Source organism: Ascaphus truei, chromosome 18 (assembly GCF_040206685.1).
Source record: "Ascaphus truei isolate aAscTru1 chromosome 18, aAscTru1.hap1, whole genome shotgun sequence".
Lineage (NCBI taxonomy): Eukaryota > Metazoa > Chordata > Amphibia > Anura > Ascaphidae > Ascaphus > Ascaphus truei.
In genome coordinates, this window is record NC_134500.1 from 21,652,389 (window position 1) to 21,664,946 (window position 12,558).

General features: G+C 43.3%; 1 protein-coding gene across 8 annotated transcripts in view; it reads right to left on the reverse strand.

The window, feature by feature from the left end:
* The window catches only part of LRRC49 (leucine rich repeat containing 49), a 100,370-nt gene that overhangs the window by 69,428 nt on the left and 18,384 nt on the right, over positions 1-12,558 (reverse strand). For all 8 annotated transcript variants that reach the window (XM_075575828.1, XM_075575827.1, XM_075575829.1 and 5 more), the window contains one exon: positions 8,197-8,340. In XM_075575828.1, coding sequence (XP_075431943.1) covers positions 8,197-8,340 — 144 coding nt within the window. The remainder of the gene's footprint in view (positions 1-8,196; positions 8,341-12,558) is intronic.

Genomic DNA, 12,558 nt, shown 5'->3' on the forward strand with positions numbered 1-12,558 from the left:
ACACAAACCATACATATGGTCTCTAAACATAGAATACCCTAAAACAGTGTAACACACACAACAAAAGAAAAACACAATCAATGTTAAAAATAAACAAAGAGAGTACTAACAGCCCAAGGGAATTTAAATAAAAACCGCCATAGAGAGCTATAATACCGCTGACAGGGGGAAACGAACACTCACACTAAGGCAAAGGTGGGGGTCCACTGATGACCGTACAGGATCCGGATCACGGCACCAGGGAAGGTGAAATCAGCCACCGTGGTGCGAAACGCGTAGAGGTCACGACAGGTCATCCTGCGCGTGTTTGCTGAGAGGCTGAGACGGAGCCTGCCTGAGGCTCTAGTGGTGGCTGATTTCACCTTCCCTGGTGCCGTGATCCGGATCCTGTACGGTCATCAGTGGACCCCCACCTTTGCCTTAGTGTGAGTGTTCGTTTCCCCCTGTCAGCGGTATTATAGCTCTCTATGGCGGTTTTTATTTAAATTCCCTTGGGCTGTTAGTACTCTCTTTGTTTATTTTTAACATTGATTGTGTTTTTCTTTTGTTGTGTGTGTTACACTGTTTTAGGGTATTCTATGTTTAGAGACCATATGTATGGTTTGTGTATCTGGGCAGTTAACCCATTGAGCTGAGGAGGGGTTGGATCCTCTCAGCTGTCTATGTGTTTGTTTTAATAAAAATAATACTAATTCTATCCCTTGTGCGCATCTGTGCATTTTTTTCTTCCTTGGTAATCAAATAAATAACAGATAATATAAATAACAGATCATGGGAATAAGTGCTTTAGACATAAAAGTAACATTTCGGAAGAGGAGTCCCTGCCCCGAGGAGCTTACAGTCTAATTGGTAGGTAGAACGTACAGAGACAGTAGGAGGGAGTTCTGGTAAGTGCGTCTGCAGGGGGGCACGCTTTATGTATCGTGTTCAGAATATCCACAGTGCTATTCATATGCTTCTTTAAGCAAGTGTGTCTTAAGGTGGGTCTTAAAGGTGGATAGAGAGGGTGCTAGTCGGGTACTGAGGGGAAGGGCATTCCAGAGGTGTGGGGCAGAAAGTGAGAAAGGTTTAAGGCGGGAGAGGGCTTTAGATACAAAGGGGGTAGAAAGAAGACATCTTTGAGAAGAACGCAAGAGTCTGGATGGTGCATAACGAGAAATTAGGGATGAGATGTAAGGAGGGGCAGAAGAGTGTAAAGCTTTAAAAGTGAGGAGAAGAATGGAGTGTGAGATGCGGGATTTGATCGGAAGCCAGGAGAGGGTTTTCAGGAGGGGAGATGCTGAGACAGATCTAGGAAAGAGTAGAGTGATTCTGGCAGCAGCGTTTAGGATAGATTGTAGGGGAGACAGGTGAGAGGCAGGAAGGCCGGACAGCAGGAGGTTACAGTAATCAAGACGGGAGAGAATGAGGGCCTGAGTCAGAGTTTTAGCAGTCGAGCAACAGAGGAAAGGGCGTATCTTTGTTATATTGCGGAGGAAAAAGCAACAAGTTTTAGAAATGTTTTGAATGTGAGGGGCGAATGTGAGAGAGGAGTCGAGTGTGACCCCTAGGCAGCATGCTTGGGCTACTGGGTGAATGATTGTAGTTCCAACAGTAATGTGGAAGGAGGTAGTAGGGCCAGGTTTGGGAGGAAGTATGAGGAGCTCTGTTTTAGCCATGTTGAGTTTAAGGCGGCGGAGGGCCATCCAGGATGATATAGCAGAGAGACATTCAGAAACTTTGGTTTGTACAGCAGGTGTAAGGACAGGTGTTGAAAAGTATATTTGTGTGTCGTCGGCATAGAGGTGATATTTAAACCCAAAAGATGTTATTAGGTCACCTAGAGAGAGTGTGTACAGAGAAAAGAGAAGAGGTCCCAGGACAGAGCCCCGGGGTACCCCCACAGAGAGATCAATAGAGGAGGAGGAGGTGTTAGCAGAAGAGACACTGAAAGTACGATGGGAGAGGTAGGATGAGATCCAGGATAGAGCTTTGTTCCGAATACCTAGAGTATGGAGAATGTGGAGGAGAAGAGGGTGGTCCACTGTGTCAAATGCTGCAGAGAGGTCGAGTAATATGAGCAGAGTGTAATGACCTCTGTCTTTGGCAGCATGGAGGTCGTCAGTTATTTTAGTGAGGGCTGTTTCGGTGGAGTGAGCAGAGCGGAAGCCAGATTGTAGAGGGTCTAGGAGAGAATAGGTGTTGAGAAAATGGAGCAAGCGAGAGAATACAAGACGTTCAAGGAGTTTAGAGGCAAAAGGCAGGAGGGAGACAGGTCGATAGTTAGAAAGACAGGTAGGATCAAGCTTGTTGTTCTTGAGTAATGGTATGACTGTTGCATGTTTGAAGGAGGATAGAAAGGTTCCAGAGCAGAGGGAGGAGTTAAAAATGTGTGTGAGCGTAGGGATTATAGTAGGAGCTAGAGGTTTTAGGAGATGGGAGGGAATGGGGTCAAGAGGGCAAGTGGTAGAGGGAGAGGAGGCGATCAACAGCGACACATCCTCCTCTGAGACAGTGGAAAAAGAGTCAAGGAAGGCAGGAGGAGAGTTAGGAAGAGGTGTAGGATGGGAGGAAGAAACAGAGGGGATGTTCTGACGTATGGATTCCACCTTTTCCTTAAAATAGTCAGCAAAGTCCTGAGCGGAGATGGAGGAAGGAGAGGCAGCTGAGGGTGGTTTGAGTAGAGTATCAAAGACAGAGAACAGTCGGCGTGGGTTAGACTTGTGCATGTTGATTAGTGCAGAAAAATAGGCTTGTTTAGCTTGCGAGAGGGCAGAGTTGAAACAGGATAGCATAAATTTGTAGTGAAGGAAGTCTGCGAGAGTGTGAGACTTCCTCCAGAGGCGTTCAGAGGAACGAGTGGAGGAACGCAGCATGCGCGTGTGGGAATTTAGCCAGGGTCTAGGGTTAGAAGGGCGAGTGCGGCAGAGAGAAAGCGGGGCATGTAGATCAAGAGACGAGGACAAGGCAGAGTTGTAGTTCCTGACCAGGTTGTCAGGGTCTGTAGCAGAGCTGAGAGAGGAGAGGGTGGAGCTTAAAGTGGACTCAAAGTCAGGTAAGTGAATAGAGCGCAAGGATCTGCAGAACCGGGGGGTAGATGGAGGTGGCGAAGGGGAGAAGCGAGATAGAGAGAATGAGATGAGGTGATGGTCAGAGAGAGGAAAAGGGGAAATGGAGAAATCAGAGAGAGAAAAGTTTTTAGTGAAAACCAGGTCTAAGTAGTGGCCATCCTTGTGGGTGCTGGCTGCAGTCCACTGTTGAAGGCCAAAAGAAGAGGTTAGAGAAAGAAAGCGGGAAGCCCAAGGGAGAGAGGGGTCATCAATGTGGCAATTGAAGTCCCCAAGGAGAAGAACAGGGGAGTCTGAGGAGAGAAAGAAAGAGAGCCAGGATTCAAAGTGAGAGAGAAAGGCAGAAGGGGAATGAGTAGAGGTAGGTGGGCGATAGATGACCGCCACATGGACCGGGAGAGGAGAGAAGATCTGGACAGTGTGAGCCTCAAAGGAGGGAAAAGCAAGAGAGGGGGGAATAGGAAGGGTTCGGTAACAGCAGAGAGAGGAGAGCAGGAGCCCCACACCTCCACCCCTGCCATCAGGGCACGGAGTGTGGGAGAAGGAAAGGCCAGCTTCCAGAGCAGAGTCAGACTGAGTGAGCCAGGTCTCAGTTATAGCAAAGAGAAGCAGGGAGTGAGAGAGAAAGAAGTCATGCACAGAGAGGAACTTGTTAGAAAGGGAGCGAGCATTCCAAAGGGCACAGGAGAAAGGGAGAGAGGAGGGAGGGTGGCAGGAGATGGGTATGAGGTTGGAGGGGTTAACACCAGAAGGAGTAGAGATTGCATTTGGCAGGCGAGGACGAGAGCAAGTAGAAATAAGGCAGGGACCAGGATTGGGAGAGATATCCCCAGAAGCAAGGAGGAGAAGCATGGATAGGAAGAGGATGTGTGAGGATGATTTGTAGGGGTGTGTTTTTAGTGTAGGGGATATAGCTGTGTGGTGTCAGAGGACGCAGGTAAGAAAGGAGTTCATGTGAGCTGAGAAGTGGGGAAGGAAGGAGAGATGGAGATATATGAATAGAGTTAGAGACATACTGAGGCTGGTAAAAAGAAGTGCATAATTTGAGAAGAAGTGAAGTCACAGCAAATATAAATGGTAAAGGCAGCATCACAGCAGTAATGATGCAGTCCGGTATTGATGATATCCTCCTTTCCAGCATAGTTCACATGCAGGAATCAGGGCCAGATGGGGTGTCCACTTCTTCCTCACTTCTTTTGACCTTCCTTTTAAACTTCAGTTGTTCAGTCGTCTTGCCACTTATAATGGGCCACTTGGATATGGGCTGCAGGCAGACTAGCTGTTGTGACTGGGTTTATATAGGCCTAAAAAGTCACCTGACAGTGGTTCTGTCTGCTTAATTAGCACATCTGAGGCACATTCAAACAGATTGTTTCCTACATAGGGTGTTCCCTGCCTAGGTGTCAATGCTTAATTTAATTAACAGTTGAAGCAGACATGATTCAGATATGGGATATTACCTAAGATTGTTTCAGTTGCACATAACTCCCATGCCTGGTATGTCAACATAGGAGTGTAGCCTATTCCTACACAATATATAATGGTATATGAAATGTATCTGCTCGATAAATCACACAGTACAATAGATGGAATAACAGTATGCCAGTCATATATATGAACATCAATGCTGTGCTGGCTATATAATAGCCTTTCACTGTATAGTGCAGTGTTTCATTGTGTACAGCGCACAGTGTATCAACAGAGAGGTAAAGCCCAAAATGGCACAATCTGCACTGATATGATAGGCTGACCTGCTCAATGAGTCAATATATAATGAAATATATTTATTTCATTATATACATCATTTTCATCAGTATAGAATATGTATGTATCTATATTACATCCGTTTTATTTATTTTATTTAATTGTATAAAGATTTATTCGCAATTTATGCGATTGTTTTATGCATATGTATTGTCCCAGATTGCCCAATGTAACAATACAACAGTGTATAGGTGTCAATTAAGTGTAATTACACCTGCCAATCAAAACCAACCAATCGGGTGGCAACAATTTAGCTACAAATACATCAGTAGCACACCCTTAGTGTGTACAAATACATCAGTAGCACACCCAGTAGTACACCATTTCAGCACACCCTTTTAGCATCCCCTGATGAAGTCAGCATCACAGCTGACGAAACACGTAGGGCACGTCATCACGCCAACACTGGTGGATCAGCTGCTCTGAGGAGTTTCCCGGCGGTGGAGTTTTCAGTGTGTGAGGCTTTCTATTACGGAGCTGTTTGTTTTGAGGAAGGCAGAGTAATTCCCGTATTAGCTGCAGATTGTACATCAAGTTCCCGAGACATTTGGGACTTCTCTGCGCTTTGAGCTATCTGCGGACATCACTGGCCAAAACATCAAGGTACACGGGTTAACTGGTTATCGGGTAAAAAGGTATGCCAAAACCTATCCCATCATCTACTGTGGGGCCAGCTGACGGGTGCGTGGCGGGTGTTGATCCCTAATCAGCTTAATTGGGATTTCCCCACAATAACAGAGGGACTATTACCATCTATCCTCCGGATTACCTACACCCATAACATCCTATTGAGCCTCACACTTCCTCACCGCTTTCTATATTTTACAGGACTTTGTGGGATACTTACCTACTACATACTTGTTCATTGGACACAAAATCCTCCTAAGAGATACATTTAGCCCTCAAGGCATATATCATTACTCCCGTGAGTTTACAGCTACACCTAGTTGACGTTATCTACTGTTATGTTTACTGTTTTATATTTGCTAGTGGACTATTGTTGTCCTGTTTTAATAAATTCAAACTATATTGTATATGCATAAGGAGAGTATGCTTATTTTAAAGTTTGTATTCATGTTGTTTTGAGACTAGTCATCCCTTTGAGAGCACCCTCTCCCCGCAGATATCACTCCTTCATTTACTGCCGTTATATATTCTCTTGAAAAAAAAAGTATATATAATATAATATATATATATAATATATATATATATATATATATATATATCGTGTTCGACAAACCTATACATTTGCTCGCCCCGGGCGAGTGGATTTAACCCCCGGGCGAGTAAATATTGGCCCAAGCAGCACACGTTTGGTACTAGGTGGCGAGTAGATTTTTTTGTGATTTGTCAACGTGTGTGTGTGTGTGTGTGTGTGTGTGTGTGTGTGTATATATATATATATATATATATATATATATATACATATATATACATATACATACATATACATATATATATATATATACATACACTTCAACAGTTAGACTTATCCTTTGTACCACCTCTTTATACAAACATTTGTATACATACAGTTGTGTGAAAAAGAAAGTACACCCTCTTTGAATTCCATGGTTTTACATATCAGGACATAATAACAATCATCTGTTCCTTAGTAGGTCTTAAAATTAGGTAAATACAACCTCAGATGAACAACAACACATGACATATTACACCGCGTCATGATTTATTTAACAAAAATAAAGCCAAAATGGAGAAGCCATGTGTGAAAAACTAAGTACACCTTATGATTCAATAGCTTGTAGAACCACCTTTAGCAACAATAACTTGAAGTAATCATTTTCTGTATGACTTTATCAGTCTCTCACACCGTTGTGCAGGAATTTTGGCCCACTCTTCTTTACAACGTTGCTTCAGTTCATTGAGGTTTGTGGGCATTTGTTTATGCATAGCTCTCTTAAGGTCCCGCCACAGCATTTCAATCGGGTTGAGGTCTGGACTTTGACTGGGCCCTTGCAACACCTTGATTCTTTTCTTTTTCAGCCATTCTGTTGTAGATTTGCTGGTGTGCTTGGGATTATTGTCCTGTTGCATGACCCAATTTCGGCCAAGCTTTAGCTGTCGGACAGATGGCCTCACATTTGACTCTAGAATACTTTGGTATACAGAGGAGTTCATGGTTGACTCAATGACTACAGGGTTCCCAGGTCCTGTGACTACAAAATAAGCCCACATCATCACCCCTCCACCACCGTGCTTGACAGTTGGTATTAGGTGTTTATGCTGATATGCTGTGTTTGGTTTTCGCCAAACGTGGCGCTGTGCATTATGGCCAAACATCTCCACTTTGGTCTCGTCTGTCCAAAGGACATTGTTCCAGAAGTCTTGTGGTTTGTTCAGATGCAACTTTGCAAACCTAAGCCGTGCTGCCATGTTCATTTTAGAGAGAAGAGGCTCGTCGTCACGTGGGAAGCAAGAAACACCTAGCTGATTGAGAAAAACGGACAGCACCTATCTCTAAGTACCGTGAGTACTATACGCACATTAGGTGCAGTGAGAGAGCCCTATGTAGGTCGATACTAACGGCGAGATACCACTCATAAAAGGAGACTGTGTGGAGCAGTTAAAAGTAGAGACACCAAGTGTGTTTGTTACTAATCATAACCAGGACTTATTTCCTCATTGGTTACTAATCAACATACCAAGGACTGTTGAGAAAATCTGCAAAGTGTTACTATTTCCTAATGAGTGTGAGATGCTCAGAATTCTCAAAAGTTTTATGATATCTCACAGAGTGTGAGTCTTTTACTTATAGTTATTTTTATTAACAATTTTAATAAACTGTGTTACGCTATATTTGTTTTTTACCTCTCTTCCTGCATGTGATTTTATGCACGAGATTGCATTTACTGTGGATGACCAGCTGTTCCAGATTCATCGTAATTTGTTCCAGATCCCAGAGTGGATACAAGGCTTGATTTTATCCTATACGCTGTGAGTGCATATCATACCCTCTGGCGGTTTATTTGTTAGAACGTACTACCCTATGTTTGTTTTTTCTTGTCTCCACTTGCGCCTAGGTCATTCGCTTTGGAAATTTTCGTTACCAGCCCGTGGAGCGGTAGACCTTTTGGCTGCAGACCGAGTCAGGGAAAGTTAGATTGTAAGGGTTTATACCCTCCAGTACACGTGGTAATTATTTTATTTACTAATTTCAGTGTGGTTGCGCTTATTGTATTTCTGTCTTTTACATATATTAATGTGTTCATTATTTATATATACATATCCTTTACACTTTGTGCACTGTTTTTTTGTTTTATATATATATATATTATTATCAAACACACTGTGGAAATGACATTATGTACCCCTCCCTCGCCCCCACGCCCCAAAACAATATCTTCGTACGATGAAAATGCCTTACCACAACATTGATCTTGTTATGTCGAAGGTTGAGTTCTGTCAGTGAGTCCAGACCATTAAGGTTTTCCACTTGGCTTATAAGGTTCCTGGCAAGGTTTAACACTCTTAAGTCTCCCAGGTGGCCAACATTCACTATTTTAGTAATCTGTAAGGAAACATAACATTACACAGATGAGAGTTTTAAATAACCATAAATTATCAATGTTGTAGACTGCGGTGAGATGGCTGTGATTACAGTCTGCTTTCACTTTGCATATACTAAGCAATGATCCGGAATAAAGGTCACAACTTACTCAAAAGTAATAGATCCACCAGGTTGTGGGTTCAAATCATACCTGTTACTAGCACAAATACAATGCAAGTATGTACAAAGTATGAATGCCCCAGTATCATTTTCACCAATAGTATTATTCATAATAAGATTTTTTGCTGCTAGAATTCCAACTAAGAGGTGTCTGCATCCATGACCAGTGTCAGACTAAGGCTGCGCTTATAGTGCCTTGCGACGGCGACGCAACGGCAATAGTATTATTCATAATAAGATTTTTTGCTGCTAGAATTCCAACTAAGAGGTGTCTGCATCCATGACCAGTGTCAGACTAAGGCTGCGCTTATAGTGCCTTGCGACGGCGACGCAACGGCAAATTTGGAGGCCGGGTATATTTGATTTTAGATTTTTTAGAGACAGTCGCCACATGTGACTGTCTCTAAACCCCCTTTATTGATGTCACTGGCCTTGTCGCCAGCGACGTCGCTAAAAATCAAATTACAACTATCGCTCGTGGCGACGGCGACAGATGATGTCATCGGTCGCGTCGCCAGCACTATAAGCGCGGCCTTAGGCATCATGGGTCCACATGCAGTATGGCCATTCAAAGCAAACATAGGGCTTACATTCATACATACATACATAGTCGGCTCCAATATGCAATCCCTTGTGCACACTGTAAATGCCTCCAAAAGGGAGATTCACTAAGATGCGGTAAGGGTTATCACACCGTGATAGCACTTCAAGTGGCATGCAAGTAAATGGCACAGGATTGGGGTGTGATAACCCGAATCGAACTTTAGCGAAACCCGGCATTAGAGTGAAATTTATCCGAGCTGATATCGTGAATTAAAACTTGTATCTGGTGAATGAAGGAATGAATGAACAAACAAACTAGAGCCTGCATCTGGTGCGTGAATAAGTCAAACGATCAGTTTGCACAAGTTTTAAGAATATATAATTGCTTGCACTGAGAGAAGGAATTGAGCATAGACAGAAAATGTCACTGATGTGGACACTGTAATAAACAATAACATCATGGCTGTACTATACTCAAAAGGAGAATAGTGACTCGTTTTACAATTCCTACTACATGGGAAGGATATTGATCAAGGGAGAAATCTCATTATTTGGAGCCAGGAAGGAATTTCTCTTTCCCCTCATGAGATATCATTAGATGATGTGTCACTGGTTTTTTTTGTTTGCCTTCCTCTGGATCAAAATACTGTAAATACAAATAAAGGATAAGTATCTGTCCTCTACATTTAGCATACTGCAGGTTGAACTTGATGGACATGTCTTTTCAACCTCATCTATTATGTGTAACCCCTCTTTACTTTACCTCAGACTAAAGAACCTGTCACTGAGGTGGGGGCCTGAGTCCTGTAACTTGGGGTTTAACTCTTATAGTGGGTGGTACACAGAGTGGGAAGCAGGAGTAATTAGACACATGAAGAAGAGAATTGGGAGGTTTAACGTTTGAAAGCTTTATTCACACTCATTCATTACATATAGCCTTACTAAAACCAATGAGTAAAGAATGGAACTTATTATTAAAGTCCCTTTGTTTTGCATCTGTTTTCAGCTCTTCACAATGTTGGCTTACATAATACTGCACTGTAATACCACAATTATTATAAATGTCATTGTTAATGGAATGGAAAAGGGTCTAGTTAGGGTAGGTTATAACCTGGTAAAATCCTGTGAACTAGAACAGAGAACCTGTCTTTTTTCTCATTACACCAAACATAGTATACCCCCCCCTCTACTTCTATGATCTCATACAAGAAAATCGGATGTGATTTGTGATGCAATGATAATAAGTGTACTCCAGCTTTATTTCGCAGCTGAGAGCTACTCTGCTCTGGGAGCTTTAAATAACCTCTCAAGTGGAATAGTTCGGCTGTTGGAGAGCCATTATCTTCTATTTAATTCTTAAATTCTAAAGCAGAGTACTCACTAAGGGAATAATCACCGTTGTTTTCCTGCTAGGGCCATTTCCTCTTGTCTAGCTTATGTCTGTGTCATTAATCATTCTGCATGTCTTCAGATGCTATTTTCTATCCTTCCATTAATATTTAAACTCTGCCTTTTTTTTTCTGTATACCTTTGTCATCTATTTCACATCTAATTGTAAAAGTAATATCGTTGAAAAAGACAGAGGGCGATATTTGAGAAAATGAAAATGGCGCCGTCCCGCGTCTGACACAGTGATCCCTCATGACAAGTGATAAAGAAGCCAATCCCAAAGGAGTAGTGACAACAAGGGCAGAGAAAACTGGGATCTGTGCTCGATCCCAGAGAAGGAAGAAACGGACAACCGCAGGAGTAAGCAGAGACACCCATAAATCTGCTGGAGAATCGCCCATGGAGCAGAGAGAACGGCGCACACAAGAAGCCAGAGGAAAGAACTGCCACAGAGTGGTGAGAACTACAGCAGCCTCCCCAAGGAGCAGAAATTTGGCCAAGTTCTCAAACAAGCTTACCTAAAGCACTCACAGCCCACACCCCCATTCTCCTGCCCTGGCCTGAAGGAAGTGACTCCAAGATCTACTGAAGCCTGCAACGCCGTGGAAAGGACGCAGGTGAGCTGTGATTGGAAGGGATAGGAACTGGGGATATAACACCACAGCCGGAGGCCAGATAACTCCAGAAGCCCATGCAAGTCAGTTTATGCATTAGACAGAAAGGACTGTGGACCAGGAGGGAAGGGAAATGCAGAGGCCATGAGACCCACATTTTCTAATCATGTGAGGTAACTAATGCTAAACAGTATAGCCATGCTGCCCTGAGCTGATGCAAATGGTGGTGCCGGGAGGAGAGACAGAATCAGGAAAAACTGACATTGTGAACCAAAACCAGCTCTTATCTGCTAAAACATGATTATGTGAGAAGAAGAAAGAGGAAGGGGGGAAAGGTAAAAAAAGAGAGGGGCAAGCCAAAAATATCAATGAGCAGACTGCTTCACATTGAGTCACACTTAGTTCATCAATCACCAGACAAGCAATACAGTGTATATAACCTCTACTGGATTCTAAATTAGAACCTACCCAGAAAACACTGGAGGATATATAACAATTGGGAACACATAATCACCGACTTCAAGAGCTGGAACAAAGAACCAGCAATTCCGAAGACAAGCTAAATGACATCACGTGAGCGGTTCGCCCTCATTGGCTGAACCGTGCACGTGGCTGGGTCGTCGCGCGGCACAAACAAGTTTGTCTTGCCACGCATCGATCGCCTCACCGCTCACGCGCAAACTATGCACATGCGCATAGGCCTCCATTGGTTTGTATTTGGAGCGAGCGACGTCTCTCGGGCCGTAGCAATTACTATGGACGCAGCCTAAGTGGTTGCTGTAGCAACCAAATGATTCTCTATACATTAAAAAAAATTAAATAAATATAAATGGCATTAGGAATTGAAAAAAAAAATTCAGACAGTATTCACTAATGAGAAAAAAAAAAGAGTGGCTCCAAGCGCATTTATTGCAATTTCAGGAGAAAAAAAAGAAAAGGGTATAATGATATTATCACAGTCTAGACATAATGTTGAGAGATGCAATCAGATTTTACTCTACAATAAAAAAAAAAAGCCTTAATACTGTAGTAGTTAACTATGTCAGGGATGTGCAAAGTATTTGAGCTGCGCAACCCTGCCTGCTGCCCTCCATGCTCGCACCCCCCTTACCTCTTTTGCCGGCGTCAAATAACGCAGCGGGGTCATGTGACATATTGCTATGGCGACGCGTCAACACCAAGCCTCTGAATCCCGGTATGTGAAGTTGCAGAGGCTTCACGCGATACCCCAGCATTTAATTTAAATGCCTTGGGGAAGAGCGCAGGGCCTCTGCAACTGCCCGCGCCCCCCAGTTTGCACACCCCTGAACAGACAGAGACAGACACAGAGACACAGACACAGAGACACAGACACGAGAGAGAGATGAAACAGAGAGATGAAACAGATCGTTGGTGGAACTTGCCCCGAGCACAAAAATACCTAGTACTGCCTCTGTATAGACCCATATTTTCTAAGAGGTGCTATTCTATTCAATACCTCTGGCGCCAGAAGTCGCCTTACAGCCAAGTACAG